At 30.0% G+C, this 21,289-nt stretch overlaps 3 protein-coding genes across 4 annotated transcripts; 2 read left to right on the top strand and 1 right to left on the bottom strand.

The window, feature by feature from the left end:
• Window positions 1-46: 46 nt before the first annotated feature.
• LOC130975924 (probable xyloglucan galactosyltransferase GT13) lies at window positions 47-1,675 on the bottom strand. Its single transcript, XM_057900640.1, has one exon. The coding sequence runs from the start codon at window positions 1,673-1,675 to the stop codon at window positions 47-49; it is 1,629 nt and encodes a 542-aa protein (XP_057756623.1).
• Window positions 1,676-6,270: 4,595 nt separating this feature from the next.
• LOC130976615 (CRIB domain-containing protein RIC4-like) lies at window positions 6,271-9,308 on the top strand. 2 transcript variants are annotated; one of them, XM_057901523.1, is made up of 3 exons: window positions 6,271-6,662; window positions 6,757-6,915; window positions 8,822-9,308. In XM_057901523.1, the coding sequence occupies exons 1-3, from the start codon at window positions 6,530-6,532 to the stop codon at window positions 9,121-9,123; spliced, it is 594 nt and encodes a 197-aa protein (XP_057757506.1). In that variant the 5' UTR covers window positions 6,271-6,529; the 3' UTR covers window positions 9,124-9,308. The 2 variants fall into 2 exon arrangements, with proteins under 2 accessions (XP_057757506.1, XP_057757505.1); XM_057901522.1 differs by having other exon boundaries at window positions 6,748-6,915; window positions 8,822-9,305.
• Window positions 9,309-18,511: 9,203 nt separating this feature from the next.
• On the top strand, window positions 18,512-21,075 carry LOC130974398 (chitinase-like protein 1). Its single transcript, XM_057899278.1, has 3 exons — window positions 18,512-19,044; window positions 19,791-19,950; window positions 20,354-21,075. Exons 1-3 carry the CDS (start codon window positions 18,654-18,656, stop codon window positions 20,763-20,765), a joined length of 963 nt encoding a protein of 320 aa, XP_057755261.1. The 5' UTR covers window positions 18,512-18,653; the 3' UTR covers window positions 20,766-21,075.
• Window positions 21,076-21,289: the final 214 nt, after the last annotated feature.

Raw genomic sequence — 21,289 nt, 5'->3', positions numbered from 1 at the left:
GGGTGAGAAAAATCCATGAGCAAATTTCAGACCTTATGAACCATCTTCATTCATTAGAATAATAAACATTGTCTGTTGATGATGAAATCTCCTTTTTTATTTCTTCTACTCTTCTAATAATACCCTTAACTGCTATATCAAATGCATCCTCAACTTTCCCTAATCTAGACCTTGGTTCACGGTATGTAACTCTTGGAATAAGCCTAATAACTTCTTCTCTCATCTTAGAAATTCTAGTCCTAGAAATCCTAGCCAATGTGTCATTGATAATTGCTTTGTTCTCTCTAACATCACCTTCAGGTATGAACACAGAGTAGCTTAAATAGTCTTTTGGTAAATGCCATCTATATTGTTCATAAGCTGACTTTGGATGGAAGAAAACTGGTATGCAGCCGGCTAAGATCGCGTCGAAAGTTGATCTCCTCGTGTAGGAATCGCCGGACGGCTCCAAGCAAAAGATTGATCTTTGAAAAACACTCATGATGCTGACCGGATCTTCACAAGTATTTTTGTTGTTTTTACCTTTGTAGCAGCTTAGGAGTTTGCAACTTCTAGAAGACAGGCATTGTCTGATCAGCTCGTTTCTGATGGAATACGGTGCATTAGGCCTTGGGGCGCCCGCGAAGGTGAACAAATAAGGCCTCTTCATTCTTCTCATTCTCTTTTGCCACAAAGAAACCTGAAGATCCTTTGAAGGGTGAAAGTAAGTTGGATATGGAATTGGGAAATCATTGTCATAGGAATCTGTCTCAATTGTCAACATTGACATGTTCCTAGCTTCTGGCAAGAACATTAACTTGGTCCCCCAATCACCAAAATCACCACTTTTTCTTCTAAAATCATATGCTGTTCTTCCACCAATCAGAAAATGATCCCTACCCCACATCCTCTTCCATTCTTTCTGATTTGAAAGCCATTCCACAAATGCTAATGGAGCTTCATCTCTAATTCTATCATCATATCCCCAAAGGTATTGACCAACATTAAGACCAGCATAATAAGGCACAAATATTGCTGAGGCCAATGCAGAATCATTGGTTAAGCACTTGTAATGCTTCATAATGTTGTGGAAAATAACTTCTAAGGAGAATTGGTTTGTTTGGTACCAAGTATCCTTCAACAAAACCTTTGCATTCTCAATAATCTTAGGACCAAGTCCTAAATTTGTGAGATAAGGACACATATCACCCCAATGCAATAAACTGCGACACCTCTTTAATAAATCATCATTGAACCTGCTAGGAAGTTTATGAACATAGATATATTGGCCATAACAAGGGTCTGAATTTCTTATTGGTGGAGCCTTATTATTACTATTTGGTGTAACAATAAGTTCATCAACATTAACATTGTTGTTGTCTCTAATCAAAGGAGGAGGAGGAGGAGGAGGAATCATTTGTTTCTCTTGTGTGCTATTGAATTCAACCCCATTTGTTGTTGAATTGTTTTGAGTGAAATTGAGTGAGGGAATTGAAGGTGTAATAGGAGTATTATTGTTATTATCAACATCATGATGGTTTGCACCATTGGTTTTGAATGGTTTTAAGGAGAAACCATTTTCTTTGATGACAGAATAATAATCCAAGAGAATCATTGACATGTAGAAAAGAAAGATGGTGAGAAAAACAAACCGGAATTGTTCAAAGTACCTCCTTAATGGTGACTTATTGTCCATCATTCTTTCTTGTGTTTGACTTTGAAGAAGAAGAAGAAGAATATAATGTATGTGTTTGTTATTATTTCTCTCTGATGAATCATAAGAAAAAAAAGAGGGAGAGAGATTGATTTTGTGATGCAAGAGTTTGATTCTTATTTTATAAGAAGGGCATTAAATATAAGGAATGATATATGGAAAGAAATCATGGGAAAAGATTTGTTCTGAAAAAAATCAATGAATTATTCATTTTCTTTTTGGCTTAAAAAGGAATAACTATGGAAGAAGAAGAAGGAGAAGAAGAATAGAAATTTGAGGACTAAATCAAGAAATTAAGTCAGGTAAGATTCTTAATTTCTTATATGTGTATATATAGAGGGATCACACATGCATGCATGCTAGACAAATTAAGATTACCAAATGCAATTATAATTATAAATGTTAATTAAGAAGAACGAGTAAATTAAGAAATATGAAATTTAAAGAGTACTAATAAAATAAAATTATTTAATTTAATATTTATAATTAAAGTAAAATAACAATTAGGTTTATGAAAATTTTGATTTCGGACTAATTAGTTATTGAAAAAAAAAATTAATTTGGTCATCCACGATGGTGAACAGTAGATACGTGATATCCTTCTGTAAATTCATCTCATGCAACTTAACCATGAATTCATGATGTTTATATGTACCGTTACCTATTGTGGCGTGTTTATTTATAAAAAATTGCCATGCAGATAACAACTTTTAGAACAAAACTTCATTCACTTATTTTGATAGAATTCGTGATAAATAGAGAGTAGTTAAAAAGAATTATATGCAAATTAAACTCAAAAAATAATAAATATTTCATTGTCCAGAACTACATTGTTTCTATACTCACGTGGCAGCAACGAAACACGCACTACTCTAGATAACAAAATACATGTCAGTTTGGTTTCGCACTATTTATTGACAAAAAGACCTACATGTCCACGGTTTATTATCGTAAAAGACTTAACTAATTTTTTTTTTTCAATAACTAATTAGTCCGGATCAAAATCCTCAAAGATCAAATTGTCAATTTATTCTTATAATTATATATTTAGTATATCTAAAATTATCTATTTATTTTAGTAATAATTCATAAATATAAATGAGAAAACTAATATATTTAAAAAAAAAAGTTATAGCTGCCTGAGGTTCCAAACAATATATGGCCCCAAAACATTATAGAATTAAAAATGTATTCTAATGAGGGATTATTACTATTAATAATCATTTTGAGACCAATTCAGTCAACCCAGAAATACTTGTATATTTATGACCAGACATTAGCCATTCATGAGTTTTAAAGAGCAACGAACTCATTTGATTTAAAAATGAGAAACATTTATATATTAGTCAAGAATGAATTATAATTAAGAATTTTGCAGTATTCATTTATCTATTAATAGTTTATATTATGTTCATATATGAATATAACTGGTAAGATATGATTTGTTCAGATAGCATGCAAATTTTTCTTAATTAAGAAAATCATATAATTAAGGGAAAAAAAATAAAGAAATCAATCAAATTATATCCCCATCCATATTATATTACGGCTTGTATATAGATTCAAATATAATTTGATCGATTTTTTTTCCCTTATTAATTATATATTAAAGAATATCAGAATTCATGGTCTTTATTATTGTCCTTTAATTAAATCAGTCGTAGGCTAATTAATTAGTATAACCTTGCATAACCATAAGGCTATAATGATATGAATGTGTATTAGGACTGCATAGTACATTTTATTAATACAAGTAATAATCATGATGCTTACGTTTGATGAGTGTTTAGTTTAAACTGTTTATGAGTTAATTACTTGTTCTCTTGGTGGACGAAGACTTAACATCACTATTAGTTTAAAATTTTGATTTGATGCTAAATAAATATAGATATAGGAACAGAGCTATATGATTAGGTTTATTTGACTCAGTATCTGGCCACTTTGATGAGACGATAAAAATGAAAATATCATTTAAAGGAAGATTTTTTTTTCTGATTTTATATATATGGCTGAATGAAAGAAATTATTACTTATTTAGAAAATTCAAAGACTCTGTGTTCATAGTAAAAATCAATAATTAAATTAGTTATTATATATTTTATATAAGGTGAAAACTCAAGTGAAGTCAAATTTACGGAAAATTGATAGTTGAAAGCAGTTAAATAATATGATTAATTTGACTAAATTTTTATCTAACAGCTCTCAATTATCAACTTCACGTAAAATTGACTGCATCTGAGTTTTTATATTTAATTTATTTTTAATATATATTTTATATTTTAATGTATATTATATAAATAGCTATTTTTTTCTATATACAGATAGTATGATTGTAAATTATATAATATATTGTAATACATCATTAATATCATAGAATTATTTATCTCCAAATTAGAATGTTTTTGTTAACAAAGATGATTTTTACTTTTATTTTTAGAATGTTTTTAATCATAAAAATTTTAATATTATGTTATCATTTTTTTGTTTAATTTTTTTTGTGTATGTCTTATGCATTTTTTTAGACAATAAAAATTGATCTTAAATTTTTAAATCATAAAAACTTTAATATTATGTCATGTAATAATTATTTATCTCAAAAATTTAAATTAAAAAATAATGAACAATTATATTTCTAACCATTAACTTTCTTTAGTGTCCAAACTCATTTAGCAATTGTTATATAATAATCTTAATGAAATCAAATCCGGATCCACTTAACACATGTTTATAAATAGTTTATGGATAGAACAACCAGTATTAAACGAAAGACGGCAGAGACAACAATGTTCAAAAGCTATTATTTTATTTATAGGTACTGAGCTAGATACATTTTATAATGGTTAATTATTATAATCAATTAACTCTGCGATTAAAAAACAGCATAAATTCGTAATCTTATTAATTAATTAGTTGATGAATAATATTTTCAGAAGTAATTTACCTTACCTTTCAATGCATTCAATGCATCCATCAATCCCTCCTTTACGAATCTGTCAAAATATTTTAATCTTTCTTAACTCTTAGGTAGCGTTTGTTTTGAAGTATTGAGACAGAAATTGGGAGATTGAAATTTAATATCATGTTTGTTGGCTCAGAGAATGGTACTAAAATTTCTGTTTCTGTCTTCAAAATTTCAGTATTTCAGTACCTCCAAAAAGTAGGGACACAAGAGACTGAAGATAGAGACATAAACTTTAATAACATTTTATACCTAAAATACTCTCATTTCAATTAATTAATTTTAATTTTATCTTTTATACAAATTAAATTAGAGTTTCATTTTTATTTAAGTTTCTATTTCCCACTTTATACCAAAAAAAATACTGAGATTTATTTCAATCTCTGTCTCTTAGTTTTTATCTTTTAATCTCTGTCTTTCAGTTTCTGCCTATTCACCAAACGTTACAGTTTTATATATATTTTTTAAAATTTATTGTTTTGTAAAAATATATTTACTACATAATTTTTTAAAATTCTATTCTTAAAAATTGAATATAAAAAAATCATAAATAAAACTTAAGGGAAAAAAAGAAGAAGAAGGAAGAAGATCATCATAACATGTGGTTGAGTATTATTTGCGGAACTCACTTGTGATTCACTCAATGATGTTGATAGATAGTATTAATTATATATAGTGTGTTATAAGTAAGAATATCAATCATAGGATCCAATAATCAATAATGAGTCTCAAAATGACAAAATTACAAAGGAAAAAAAAACTGAAGAAAACACCTTGATGTAAAGTAGTGGTAATAATAACATATATAACAACAACAATAATTATAATTAAGATGTCAAAACAAAAAGAAAAAGAAGAAAAATCCACAAAAGATGGAATGCCTTAATACACAAGTGATTATACAACTTTGGAGGAGCCCACTTTGGAATAAGGTGATCATTATATATTTGGGAGCTTGTAGAATGACAATATATATGTATATAATGAAAAATAATTAATTTTAAAATTTATTACTTAAAAATTTATCTAAACGTATAAATTTAATTAAATAGCAGTAAACTTTTTTATATTATTAGCATACTAAAATTATATATATTAATTAAAAGGTTTAATTATTCCGTGAATTTCTATAGTTTCACTAAATTTTTAATTAGATTTTTATATTTTTTTTTCTTTTCGATTGAGTCCCTATACTATATTAGATTTTGTAATTAAGTTCTTACCGACAGGCTACCATAATAAAAACGCTGAAATTAACAAAATATTCTATTAAGCAAAACGAATATGTCTAATACTTGACTAAATATTCTGTGTAGTTTAACAGAATATTTCATTAATTTCAATATTTTTGTCACAATAAAGACTTAATTACAAAATCTAATATGATATAGAGACCTAATTAAAAGAAATTATAAAAATCTAATTAAAAATTCGATAAAAGAAGACCGACAATATAATTAAGTCTAATTAAATTAGAACTCATGCACTAATCCCACTATTGTTGGCTCTCAACAACACCAAATTAAAAGCCTGAGTTGGACAGTTTAATCAACTACCAACCCTAATATATATATATATATATATATATATAAAATACCCACTCCATCATCATAATTAATACACATTATTATTATTATTATTATTATTAAAATTATTCCTCTCACATATACCAAACTTAGGATTGAATAATAATTTCCTATCTTCATGAAAATCATTCTACCTTGCTCATAAAGGCATGAAGCAACCTCAACATAATCCTATCTCTTTAGTCTCTCTTATATGATGATATACCTAGCTATATAGTCTATGCTTTGAGACATACATTACAAATTAAATTATAACTATACACTAAAACTTTTGGGGTTTGGAAGAAAAATATGAGAAAAAATAATATGGAAAGATTAGTAGTTCTTCCATTCTCATTTGGATGTGCTTCTCATTCAAGTGTTCAATTAGGTGCACCCAAAAGACCAAAAGCTGATGATTCAAAAGGCACTATTATTGTTTCAAGTAGCATACTCTCTCTCTCTCTCTCTACCTATCTTTGATTTATTGGTATCTATGTAATTTGAGATCTATAATTTTTCTATGCAAGGAAGAAAAGAAGGAGAAGATCATTGTCAAAGATCATCAAAGATCAAAGGGAAGATGATGATGAAGAGACTCAAACCTTCTTCTGGGTTTCTAGTTCTACCAAAGCCTAATGTTGCTGCTGGAATTCAGAGATTAATCCGAGGCATCAAGAGTTTGTCTCAATTATTTTGTGAGTTCATTATTTATTATTTATTATGATCTCTATTTTATTTGCATCTATTAGTTATTACTATGTATATTGTATATAACTTATAGTGGGATTTTTGCCTGTGGTATATAATTTTGACTATATATTATATAGATATATAAATGGTGTTCTGCTCCTCTTCTCCAAATTTGTATATAAAAAAAAAACTAAGAAAATTTGGTCTTTCTTTAATCATTATTTATTCTTTAGTTTAATAAATGTATGTAATAATAATAAATAATATTTTAATATTTTTAAAAAATAATATAATGGTACTTTAGAAAGAAAAAATATATATCAAAATTTGCAACAAATTTTTGCGAAAAAATTTGCAGTAACATTCGCAACTATTTTGTTGTTTTTTAGTCGTGACAGTTTTATTTAAAATCAGGTGCAGTCAATTTTATGTGAAGTTGATAGCTGAAAGCCGTTAAATGATTTGAATGATTCAACTAAATTTTCATCTCATGGCTCTCAATTATCAACTTCATGTAAAATCGACTGCATTTGAGTTTTCACATTTATTTAATTACAAAATAAGATACTAAATTGTACCCACTTATTATTTGCATATCTATTTTGTTTCTCATTTTATAATATTACCACCTATCTTTTTTTTTCTTTTTCACATTGAACACATAAAATTAAAATTTATTTTATTATTGAAATTTCTCACTACTAAACCATTCTTATTGCCTTATTAAATTAGTTACATTCCCAGTCCAAAAAACAAAAAAAATTAGTTACATATCTCCTCAACCAAGAAGCGAATATTTCTTGGGCATATTTAATTTCTTAATGTACAAAAGATATTACGGTATATTCCATTTAAATATTATTATAATACAACACTTTGGTTGGTGGTTACAAACCTATAATCTATCAATTAGGTACAACGACCTTGAAAATGATTTAACAAGGATTTTTCAAACACAAATATTTGTTGTAAGAATATAACTATATGTGTGTGTGTATCAAAAGTAGTTAAAAATTAAAATAACCTGAAAAGATAATTGTCAATTTACCTGAAAATTGTAGGAAAAATATATTCAGTTTTAAGAATAATTAACACGTGTTATATAACATAGAAAAAAATGTACTAGTGATCTGTTTTCTACTTTTTTTTTTGGACTAATTATTTAATTGTTATATTTTTTGTTTTCTACTGAAATGGGCTGGGCCGAAGCCATAATAAGATTACTTTTGATTTAATAATTTGTATACAATGATTAGCCCATTTACACTTCTAAAAAAAATTGAGGGTATCGAAATTACTCTACCTAATCTTTGAAGATGTGTATACTGTATAGTGTATAGTATCTATTATCTAATGACTAAAAGTGTACCTTTTTAGAAAAAAAAAAAAAAATTACACTTGAAAAGAATAATTAGTCACTACTACAGTTTATTGATTGTGGATAGCTATGTAAAAGAAAATACATCTCTTTCCAAAAAATTACCGATATAAATATAAGTAAATTTTATCTTCAATATTAAAAATAGAGTAAATAGTCAAATTCGTTTCTAAAAGATCATTCGTTATTCAAATTAATTTCAAAAATATTTTTTTAATTAAATTGATCCTTCAAAAGTTTTAAATTAATCACGTTAGTCCTTCTATCATTTTTTTTGTTAACAGCGCCAAAATTTATTAATGTGACACATTAAGTAATATTACAATACACATAGGAGTCTTAATTGACTATTATTATGATAAATTTATGAAATTTTTGGAAGACTAATTGACAATTTACTCAATATTAAAAATAATTTTAAAACATGACAAATATTAGAGACAAATAATATATTTTATTCTATTTATTATTTAAATTTTATATCATTGTGTGTAATTTAATTTGTTGAATAATACTCTTTCATTTAATTTCAGTTTATAAAGAGGATGTTATTGAGGAGGAGGAGCCTGAGATGGAAATAGGTTATCCAACAGATGTGAAGCATGTGACACATATTGGACTTGATGGATCAACAACCACAATTAATAATAATAACAATAATAATAATAATAATAATAATAATGTGAAGAGTTGGGACAATAATAATCCTCCTAATGCACCTGAGTTCCTGTGTTTGTCTCCAATTTCAGTTAAGCAATTTGAGTTGGCCATGAATGCCCAAGCTCATCAACAATCTCTTCTTAATAATCATCCTTCCTCAAATAATTGTGATTGAAAAACTTCTTTAATTTGTTGGAAGGTTTTATTGATTGGCAATTTCCAAGTGTTTATTTTTCTTCTCTAATTGTAGATTAATGATATGATTATTATTAAAGGTTAAGTTTGGTTTCTAGGAGTTTAATTACTTACAAGTATATATATGCACAAAATGGTGAAGATTCATCAATATTTGTAATCTCTTTGACCTTTTTTGTTTAAAAAAAATTAACTACAAATTATTATTAGTTTATATCAATTAAAAGTAAAAAGAAGATGATTAAGATTGATAATGTTTTTGTTTTGTGTAAATTTATTAATTTAATTATCCTCTTTACATAATTAATTAAGTTGGATAATATTATCATTTTCTTATGTTGCACTCAGGCACGGACCCATGTATACTAGTGAGGGGCACTTGCCCCCACTCTCATTTCATATTTTTTAACAAAAAAAAAATTTATATATATATATATATATATATATATATATATATAATATGTCCTTATTTTAAATTTTAAATGATCCCATTACAAATAAACAAAGTTTAATTATTAAAAGGTCCAAACCCATTTTATCTTTATCATTTTAACTATTAGTTAATCTAATTAAATTTAGTCTTCTTCTATTCTCAAATCCCATCGTCACTCATTTATTCTTTTAAATCCTCTTCTTAGTTTCATATTTTGAACCTTCTTTTCTATTCCTTATCTAATGGTCATTTTTTCTTCATCAAAAAGTAAATTTTAAATTCTCTGTTTTGTTTTATATAGCTCTCTATGACTCTATTTATTTTTCAATTTCATTGTTTCTCTTTTTGATATTTTCAATTGAAAATTTTAATTCAAACAATTATAATTTAGGTATTAATCTAATTTTATTTTATTCTCAATTTAGTGATTCTTATTATTTATTTGTTTATCTTTCGTTCTATTCTATTATATGTAATTATGTTGCATATAAATTTTTAAAGTAAATTGATCAATTTACTAATTTAAAATATATATTTTTTATTTTTAGAAATAATAATGAAAAAATATCAAAAGAAAGCTACCACTAGAATTTGAAGTCACTCCATTAGTCTCTTTTAATAAAAAGAAGTTCTTAGAATTGAAACAAAAAAAGTTAGCAGCTAATGTAAATTTTTGTTTTTTTGTATTCGAATAATGAATGTGCATTTTTATATTTTTAAATTTAAATTAATATATCTTTTAATAGTAATATGTATTATTTTTGCCCCCTAACATAAATTTTCTGGATCCGTCACTGGTTGCACTAAACTTCATTGTGGAGAGCGTCATAAAAACGTTAATAACAAATTGTGACTATTTTTTAAAATATAAAGTTGCTAGTTATAATGTTGATATATTATTTTAAATAATTTAATTAAATATATTAAATTATTTAAAAAATTTTAATTATATCTTTATATAAAGTTTTTTACATAAATAATTACTGTATAATAATTATTGAAACTAAATCAAACATTATTGAAACTGAATTAATCAAACCATCAAATAACTATTAACTATTTGTATTTATTCATTCTAACTTTCACTTTCATTACAAAGTATACAATAAATTAAAATAGTAATACCTTTAAAATTTTAACTCTAAATAGTTACAATTAACTCCAATTAAATTAGAAGATATAGACAAAGTTTGAATCAAAATAACCTAAAATCATAATCTGAACCAAAAAGATATAGATAAATTCTGCAAAAAAATAAGATTCAAATTTTATAAGTGATAAAAAATAATGAAAACAAAAAAGAAATATCAATATGGAAGAATGAACCATAGATAGGAGAGAGACTGCAATAACTCATATTCGCACACGACAGAGGAGGGTGTAAGAGTTTCACGCACGGTTAAGGAGAGGAAAAACTTCGACGATGGTGAGAGGAGGATGTATGGAACGCCATAGGATCGGATCGACTACACGACGACACAGAGACGCACGGTAGAGCAAAGATTAGCGATTTCGCGCACCGTAGAAGAGGAAATAGGGGTTTCACACACTGTGGAGGAGAGGCGAAAGGTTGACGCTAGAGAGAGAAAGACGAATGGTAGTCGCGCGACTTCACAACCACACGGAGGCGTAGGATGTAGCAGAGATTAGAAATTTCGCACATCGTGGAGGAGGAAGTAGGAATTTTATGCACTGTGAAGGAGAGGCAAAAAATAGACGCCAAAGAGAAGACGATGGATGAACAACAGTGGTGCATGATGGAACAGCAACGCTAGGATTTTTCGCGCTATCAATCTCAATTTGTGAGTTTCTACAACTGTAGAGGGAATTATTAGTTATAAGATAACAAAAGAGATTGAATAAATGAATTATGATAAAGGTCTTTAGTAGCGGCAGTTCTTCGTGTACGAGTCACTAGTCAATTAGATGCTGTGACACATAAATGTTAATTGCTGATATCTCTAAAATTTGTGGCAGTTAGATAAATAATCGATAATTTCTTACCGCTATACCCGCCTGTGCTGTAGTATCTCAACTGAACATGCAAATTAATTAAGATAGATGGAATCAAATAATATTTTTACAATGCTATATCTATATACACAACCAAACAAAAAAATAAAATAAAATAAATAAAATAATTATAATAATGATTAAATGATGGAAAATTATAGGATCATCATTTTTTTGAAAAGCTTTGAAAGTTCAGTGTAAGTATATTACCTACAACTTAATTGGCCATAGGATCACTCACTCATATAAATGACGTTATTATAATTTTTATCTCTCAATCTCACTAACACTCATAATAATAAGGAGAGAATTTTTGAAACAAACACTAAGTATTTTTTTATTATTTATGGAGAGATTAATAACAACATATATATGAAGCCTTTATATAGGCAATGCTTTCTACTAAAATAATAATTTATGAATCACAACTCAATTTTGTAATGACTACTATTTTATGAGTAGGCTTCATGAATCTTTTTTCAACTAGTATTCATGTAGTTTCCATAATCTTCTAATTTGCTTGACTTCCAATTTCAATTCAATTTGATTTTGAATTTCTTCAATGTTGTAGAATGTTGTAGTTGTACTACTCTCTTGAATATTCTTCAAAAATCTTCAAGCTTCCAACATCTTCTAGTAAATAGATGATTATTGTTTTCAACTCAAACTTTGCTTCTTCAATTCTTTAACCATGTTTCATGAAGATTCTAATCCATGCAAATTGATTTAAAATTCTTAATCAACATTGCCTCCCTTAAATCAAACTTGCAGAATTAATCATTCTAAGCATCTTCTTTAACTTGTAAAATAACTCGATTTTCAACGGCTTTGTAAATATATCTGCAATTGTTCTTCAGTTGGACAATATTCGATCACAACTTCTTTCTCATTTACCAACTCTCTAATTTTATGAACCCAAATATCAATATGCTTTGATCTTCCATGAAATACTGGATTTTTGCAAAGTGCAATAGCTGACTTGTTATCGCAAAATATTGTTGTTGGAGTACTTTGTTTCTCATTCAATTCCTCAAGAATTCTTCTTAGCCAAACTGCTTGTGTTGTACAACTTGCTGCTGCAATATATTCTGCTTCTGCTGTAGAGAGTGCTACTACTGGTTGTTTTTTTGACGACCATGAAATTGCACCAGAACCAAGATGAAATACGAACCCTAAAGTACTTTTTCTTGTTTCTATATCTCCAGCCCAATCACTATCAGTGTAACCGACAAGATTCACTTCAGTAGTATTTTCATAATAAATACCATCATTTAAAGTACCTTTGATATATCGAAGAATTCTTTTTGCCGCTTGCAAATGGTTGGTACAAGGTTCCTCCATGAATCTGCTAAGCAAACTAACTCCAAACACAATATCTGGTCTAGTCGCAGTCAAGTACCTTAGACTTCCAATCAAGCTTTTGTAGTATGTGAGATTTACTGCTCCTCCTTTATCTTCTCTCAGCAATTTGAACTTCTCTTCGACTGGAGTAGAAACTGGTTTTGAGTGCTCCATTTGAAATTTCTTCAAAATATCATTTGCATATTTCTTCTGAGAAATGAAATTTTCATCATCTCTTTGAACCACTTAAATACCAAGAAAGTAAGACATCAAGCCCATATCTGTCATTTCAAAGTGTTTTATCATGGCTTCCCTGAATTCTGTAATTATCTTCAAATTGTTGCCAGTAAAGATCAAATCATCAACATAAAGACACACGATCAAGACATCTCCAGGTTCAATGAACTTGATATAAAGAGTATGTTCAAATGGACATTTTTTGAAACCATTTTGAGTGAAATAAGAATCAATCTTCTTGTACCACGCTCTTGGTGCTTGCTTTAACACGTACAAAACTTTCTTCCATTTGTAAACTTTATCTTCTTTTTCAAGAACTTCATATCCTGCGGTTGCTCAACATACACTTCTTCTTCTAAAGTGCCATTTAGAAATGCAGACTTAACATCCATTTGATGTATCTTCCACTTATTTTGAGCCGAGAGTGAAATAATCATACGAATAGTGTCTAATCTAACAACAGGAGCAAATACTTCAAAGTAGTCGATACCTGGATTTTGTTTGTATCATTTTGCAACTAATCTTGCTTTGAAACGATCAACTTCACCACTGGGTTTGTACTTAGTCTTGTAAACCCACTTTACTCCAATCAGCTTCTTATCTGCTGGTAAATCTATCAGCTCTCATGTGTCATTCTTCTCAATGGCATGAATCTCCTCATCCATTGCTTTTTTCCAATTGTTGTCTTTAAAGGCTTCTTCAAAGTTCAACAGTTCACAATCTGAAAATAGAGCAAAATTTATGATTTCTTCATCGGACGGATCGTTGTCATTGCCAACTTTATAATCTGCTAATCTAGCAGGTTGTCTCCTCTCTCTTTGAGGTCTTCTAGATGATTCTGGTTGTTCGGTTGTGTCAGGTTGCCTTTCTTCTACTTCATCACATGTATTTGAAATTACAATCGGATGCTTTTCTATCTTTGTGTCCCAGTTCCATATGGATTTCTCGTCAAATGTCACGTCTCTACTAATGATCACTTTCTTTGATTCTGGATTGTACAACTTGTATGCTTTTGAGTCTGTACTATAGCCGATAAAGATACACTTCTCGCCCTTATCATCTAACTTCTTTCTTAATTGATCTAGTACATGGGCATAAGTGATACACTCAAAAACTCTGAAATGATGAACGGAAGGCCGCTTTCCACTCCAAGCTTCCTCTGGAGTTTTATCACAAACACTCTTTGTTGGACACCTATTTAAAATATGAACTGCTGTTGCGACTGTTTCTGCCCAAAACTCTTTAGGCATTTGTTTTGACTTGAGCATGCATCTGACCATATCCATGATGGTTCTATTCTTTCTTTCAGCAACTCCATTTTGTTGAGGAGTGTATCTAGTTGTTAGTTGGTGTTGAATTCCGTGTTGCTTAAAGTATTCTGAACATGCAAGATATTTTGTTCCTCTGTCTGTTCTGAGAATTTTGATTTTACAGCCACTTTGTTTTTCGACAAACACCTTGAATGTCTTAAAGACATCACATGCTTATGATTTTTGCTTTAGAAAGTATACCCATGTATATCTACTAAAATCATCAATAAAAGTGATAAAGTACCTGCTACCACCATTACTTGGAACTTCTACAAAACAGAGATTTGAATGCACAATTTCAAGTAATCTTCTAGCTCTCCAAGACTTTCCTGTAGGGAATGGATCTCTGTGCTTCTTTCCCAGTTGACAAATCTCACAAACACAATTGGGAATATGAATCCGTGGTAGACCAGAGACAAGTCATTTTCTTGACAGGTAGTTTAGGCCAGAAAAATGAAAGTGCCCAAACCGCATATGCCACAACCAGTTATCATCAAGTATCACAGAACTCATGCAAGAGGGATTAACATGTTGAATTTTTAACGGAAACATTCTCTTTAAAGTCATCTTTTCTTTATCAATGAACCTTCCATTGTTGTCAAATACAGTGCAATATCCACGATAAGTTATCATCTTATATCCCTTCTCAGATAATTGCCCCATACTCAGTAAATTGTAATCAAGTTCAGGAGCATAGAAAACATCAGAAATATAACTCAGAGAACCATCTTTCAATCTAATTGGTATGTGCCCTTTTCCTTCAATAGGGATCTTTGTACTGTTACCAAACTTCAATAATAGTTTAACTGAATCATCTAATGAAGAAAATAACTCCTTTCTACCAGACATATGATTACTGCAAGCATTATCCAAGTACCATATATTTTCATCTTCAGCACATGAATTACTTGTAAAAAATAGAGTCTGAGTACCCGGATTGTCATCAGTATTTTGATGCTGATTTTTTACAACGTGTGCTTGATTGTTATTCACCATTTTGAATCTGCAATCTGCTGCTTTGTGTCCATACTTTCCACAATGAAAGCAATTGAAATTGGTTCTTTTTTGATAAAAATTGCCTCGACCTCTTCCTCGGTTGACAGGCCTGAAATTCGTTCCACCTCTTCCTTGATTAGGTGGTGTAAAATTATTGTAACTTCCTTAGTTGTACTTGCCACGACCTCTACCTCTGAAACTTCTTCTGCCTCTACTTTGAAAATTAAAACCACGACCTCGTCCTTCTTGTGTACAGCTTGATTCTGCAATGTTGTTAAAATTCACTCGGCTTTTCAGGGCTTCCTCGGTTGATTTTTCTGATTTCTCTAGTATTCTACTGATGTGGCTTTCCATGGTTCCTTTCAACTCTGCAATCGTCATGGTATCCATATCTTGTGACTCTAGTATCGTAGTCTCCACATGGTCATACTTCATTGGCACGGTGCGAAGAATTTTCTCCACTACTTTGCTATCGGGCGTATCTTCTTAAAGACTGTAGCTTTGCTTTCTGAGATTTATCTATGCTTTTGTATGACAGTTTCAACGTGTTCCATGCTTCTTTTGCACTTTTGGCATTTGCTATTTTGCCAAACACCGTATAATCTACTCCTTGATAAATGTGAGATAGTGCCAATTGATCTTTCCTCTGTTGGGCAGCATCTGCTCCTTCTTGCAAACCTGGTTGAATGAAATTCCACAGGTTCTGGGCCTTCAAATGGGTAGGCATCAAAGTCTCCCAATAACTATAATCAAGTTTTCCATCTAACTTGGGACCGGACCACACAATATTGAAAGTGTTTGCCATACTGACTCTATGAATAAACAACTATGTGAGAACTCTTTCACACCTCACAAGCTCTCAAACACCAGATGCTGGATTAACCAGCTCTGATACCAAATGTAAGTATAATACCCACAACTTAATTGGCCCTAGGATCACTCACTCATATAAATGACGCTATTATAATTTTCATCTCTCAATCTCACTAACACTCATAATAATAAGGAGAGAATTTTTGAAACAAACACTAAGTATTTTTTTTATTCATGGAGAGATTAATAACAACATATATATGAAGCCTTTATATAGGCAATGCTTTCTACTAAAATAATAATTTATGAATCACAACTCAATTTTGTAATGACTACTATTTTATGAGTTGGCTTCATGAATCTTCTTTCAGCTAGTATTCATGTAGTTTCCATAATCTTTTAATTTGCATGACTTCCAATTTCAATTCAATTTGATTTTGAATTTCTTTAATGTTGTAGAATGTTGTAGTTGTACTACTCTCTTAAATATTTTTTAAAAATTTTCAAGCTTCCAACATCTTCTAGTAAATAGATGATTATTGTTTTCAACTCAAACTTTGCTTCTTCAATTCTTTAACCATGTTTCATGAAGATTCTAGTCCATACAAATTGATTTAAAATTCTTAATCAACACTCAGGATTGCACAGTTGTGCAACTAACATTTCATTGTCTTTCATGAGATTATTGACAGATAAGTGACCTTGCTTAAGACATTTTCAATTTGATCAAAATTTTACCAGACTTAAGTATAATTTCCCAATGACCACTTTATTAGTGGCTTAAATAGAATGGATCAATTATTATCAGTTGTTAATCTGTTAATTAGTGCCTGTCGGTCGTATGTTATTCTCTTTTTAACATTGTGTTTGTCCAAATCACAACTTGTTCTTGTTTTGGATTCTCCCCACAATTATACTTATTTTTAATTTGGGGTTCCAAATTTTGTTGTTAATTGTCATGGTTACGTTAGAATAATAGACCACTAAACCGAAACAGCAGGCCCAGACCATTTTAAATAATTATAATAAATAAATAAGACCTCTCTGTTATTGTAATATGCATGTTTTAATTTTAGTCTTTTATCACCTTTTAAAATATCTACAACTTAATGAGAAATTAATCATTATACTTGATGATAAATAAAAGCAAATTTGGTTGAATGTTAATAGAAGAAAGTAGATCAGTAATCTTTTTATTACTTAATACAAAACATCTTTACAAACTAATTAAAGTAATAAAATAAATAGGTTTATGAAAAAAAATTGTGATAATTTTTTAATGAATTTTTAATAAATTTATAGATCCTTAGAAAAAATATTATTAATTTATTAGGTCACATAACGAGATAAAGGATAAATATTCAAATAAAATATTTCCAACATTCAATTATTTAGAAATCTATAAAATTAGAGTTATAATTTTTCAAATACTTATTTAATATCTTATTACGAGTTTAATTTTAATATATTATCAATAACAAAAAATATTTTGCACAACTATTTAATCAGATTTATATTTTTAAATGATTTTTTAAATAATATATTTAAATTAATTATTTTTTACTAAAATAATAATACATAATTAGTTATTTATATAAAAATAATGCATAAAAATTAAATTCACCATTTCACTTAAAAATCTATAAGTTTATGTAAATTATTTAATATTTTTTTCAAAATTTATAAAATTCATAAAAAGTTTGTTAATGACTTACTTTGGTCAATAATTTATTTAAATATTAATCAAACTTTATGTAACATTTAGTTATTAAATTTTATAATATTTTTAAAACTATAAGAACAGAATAATATATCTCTTATATATTATCAATATACAAAAATATATTATCTCGCATCCAAAATTTTAAAAAATACTATAAAATTTAATAACTGAATATTAGACTGAAATTTGACCAATATCAAAGAATTAACCTACTTTGGTTACTTAATGGTGATTCCAAAATAAACAAAATAAAACAGTAATAAAAAGAAAATCCACGTGGCACAGAAGGACAACGCCGACATTTCTCACGTACCCAATTAGCTGTCGGTGGAGAACCAAAGCTTCCTTGCCTTCGCTCAAAGCCAGTCTGGAGTTCCCCACTTAACCCTCGAACACTTTCACCTCACCAACAACTTATCCACCGTCCGATCAAATCCCAAACATGTTCGACGCTTAACCACCTCTAAATAACAAACAAACACCACACCCACTGAAACCCAAAGCTTCAGAGAAAGACCTTCCAGCTAACAAAGAACATAAATAATTAAAATAATTAAAAATAATTCCAACTTTCATTTTCTTATAATCTCTGACTCTCACATAACACATTCTCTTCTCTCTTTGTTCTAAACAGATCCGAGACGATGGAAGTGGCAAAACGACACGTCGTTGCGTTCTTCATCGTCGTTTTGGCTATTGTTTCAGTGAACGGCGATTTAGGCGACGATTCGAAGCTGAAGGTGAAGTACAAGCATGGCAAGAAGTACTGTGATAAAGGTTGGGAATGTCAAGGGTGGTCAATTTACTGTTGTAACCTCACAATCACGGATTATTTCCAAACCTACCAGTTTGAGAACTTGTTCTCCAAGAGGAACATTCCTATGGTGGCTCATGCCGCTGGATTCTGGGATTACCACTCGTTCATCACTGCTGCTGCGTTGTTTGAGCCGTTAGGGTTTGGAACCACCGGGAATAGGACCACGCAGATGAAGGAGATTGCTGCATTCCTTGGACACGTTGGTGCCAAGACCTCATGTAAGTTCTTCTCTCTCAAAATGTGATTTTTTTGTTATTCACATTTGCATGTGGATCCGGAAATGCTGAAAATTTGGGGAAAGGAATTTCAAATTTAAGTAGCATGTCGCGAATTCTGATTAGTACTAAACGAGAAATTGGAAAGTGGATTTTATTATTACTGTTATTGGTTTGGGATGTGCAATTGTAATGTTTGGTTTATGATTAGAACAAAAGCTAAGATTTTTCAACTTTGTGAAGTCTGTTACGTAGATCAATTACATTGTAGCCTTGTGTGGTCTAATTAGGGTGTTTGAAGGAAAACTAGAGTTAACAGTAGGTTTGTGGTGAAGAGAGTTTTAGATTTGATTAGTTTAGATTTTAGAAGAGCAATTTTGAGAGGTAAATATTGTTATGTTTATTGGAATTGTAGTGGAGGAAAAAGAGATCTGAAACTTTGAAATTGTGTGTGAATCGGGTTACTTCTGTCTGGTTTGGTTTTTGTGGTGGGATTGCATGTGTTCAAGGAATGGTTGATGGCGAGCGATTTGGAATGGGATGGCGCTGAGTTTTTGTAATTCGGGGTGTTCATTTAGTGGCATCTACAGCTGCATTTTGTAGACTAGAAACCAATTAGGTTAGTTCCTCGGTCATTTGACTTGGATCTATGTTGCCGTGCTTGTATATGGTGATGTGGATGATCTACTTGTATTTAAATTTGAACATTTGTTTCAATCATCTGATTATTCTCATAATGGTGTCTCCAGGTGGTTATGGGGTGGCTACCGGAGGACCTTTGGCCTGGGGTCTTTGTTACAATCACGAAATGAGTCCAAGTCAGAAATACTGTGATGACTTCTACAAACTAACATACCCTTGTGCCCCCGGTGCTGAATACTACGGACGTGGTGCCATTCCTATTTACTGGTATTTATATTTCCTTCTTTTGGATATTGATGCCTTACTTTTCATTGACTTCCAAGTTGCTAGTCTTGAAAGTTTCTTTCTCATTCCTGAATCAATCCGATTATCATCAATCCCAAACCCCAAACTAGTCAAAAGACCGAAATCCATAAGGTTTTACTGGTATAGTGGTATCCTTGTCTAGTTTCTATCAACTGACAATCTGTGATCATGTTAAGTAAGCATGCGAAGATTTTGCTCGAGGATAAATTCTGTTTTCTGTTAAAGATTTAACTATTTTGTGCGTATTCATTTAAATTTCTTATTGTTAGTTAACTAGATTTGCGAGGAGGAGTCTGGTTATTTTTCATTGAAGTCAGTTTAGCATAGCATGTGAAGGTTCTACTTAGTCATAATGTTAATGCAGGAACTACAATTATGGTGCTATCGGAGAAGGTATAAAGGCGGATCTACTTAACCATCCTGAATACATTGAGCAGAATGCAACCCTTGCCTTCCAGGCTGCAATCTACAGATGGATGACTCCTGTCAAGAAGGCACAACCCTCTGCCCACGACGTCTTCGTTGGAAATTGGAAGCCAACCAAGAACGACACCTTGGCGAAACGAGTTCCTGGTTTCGGAGCCACAATGAACCTTCTCTACGGAGACAGTGTTTGCGGGCAAGGTGACATTGATCCAATGAACACTATCATTTCCCATTACCTCTATTACCTTGACCTTCTTGGTGTTGGCAGAGAGCAAGCTGGGCCTAATGAGGTTCTTTCATGCGCCGAGCAGGTTCCCTTCAACCCGTCTTCCAAATCTTCATCATCTTAAATTAAAATTTATATATTTATCATTATTATTATTAGCATATGATATTGATGTGCCAATCCCTTTGAAAGTGGTTAAGTTAATAAGGGGTTCTCAAAAAGTTATTCATGGAATGCAATAATTTAAAACTCTGTGGCAGTGTGTGGATTCTTTATATAGCTTTTCCTGTTGCGTAGAAGCCAAGTCATTTGTAATATTATATACTTTGTGAAAAAATCTGTATCTGGTATATATGTACTTTATGGGCGATTTTGTTTTATACAAACTTTGGTTCATGATGTTGTAATGTAAATTTGTATGTTCAATTTTTTCCCCTTTTTTCTTGATATCTCTATTCTGAATCTTTCTGCCTGGAAGCATATTGATGTACACAAAATGTCTTAACATGGACACGTTAGACCTTACCTCTATTTTTTTTTTTTTTGGTCTTTCATTAGACCTTACCTAAAGACTACTGTATTCACATTTAACAACTACACTTACATGAGGACCCATTTCCAGCTAAGGCTTAAAAGGCCAACAAGTAA

The sequence above is a fragment of the Arachis stenosperma genome, chromosome 4 (genome assembly GCF_014773155.1).
Source record: "Arachis stenosperma cultivar V10309 chromosome 4, arast.V10309.gnm1.PFL2, whole genome shotgun sequence".
Classification (NCBI taxonomy): Eukaryota; Viridiplantae; Streptophyta; class Magnoliopsida; order Fabales; family Fabaceae; genus Arachis; species Arachis stenosperma.
This window is presented reverse-complemented; position numbering and strand designations above follow the sequence as displayed.

Bases quoted from the DNA above. Each gene is read 5' to 3' on its own strand.
- LOC130975924 (XM_057900640.1), bottom strand. From the start codon at position 1,675: ATGGACAATAAGTCACCATTAAGGAGGTACTTTGAACAATTCCGGTTT.
- LOC130976615 (XM_057901522.1), top strand. From the start codon at position 6,530: ATGAGAAAAAATAATATGGAAAGATTAGTAGTTCTTCCATTCTCATTT. The intron at 6,663-6,747 runs GTAGCATACTCT...TTTCTATGCAAG, and splicing joins AGGCACTATTATTGTTTCAA to GAAGAAAAGAAGGAGAAGAT. The intron at 6,916-8,821 runs GTGAGTTCATTA...ATTTAATTTCAG, and splicing joins GAGTTTGTCTCAATTATTTT to TTTATAAAGAGGATGTTATT.
- LOC130974398 (XM_057899278.1), top strand. From the start codon at position 18,654: ATGGAAGTGGCAAAACGACACGTCGTTGCGTTCTTCATCGTCGTTTTG. The intron at 19,045-19,790 runs GTAAGTTCTTCT...TGGTGTCTCCAG, and splicing joins CGTTGGTGCCAAGACCTCAT to GTGGTTATGGGGTGGCTACC. The intron at 19,951-20,353 runs GTATTTATATTT...ATGTTAATGCAG, and splicing joins GGTGCCATTCCTATTTACTG to GAACTACAATTATGGTGCTA.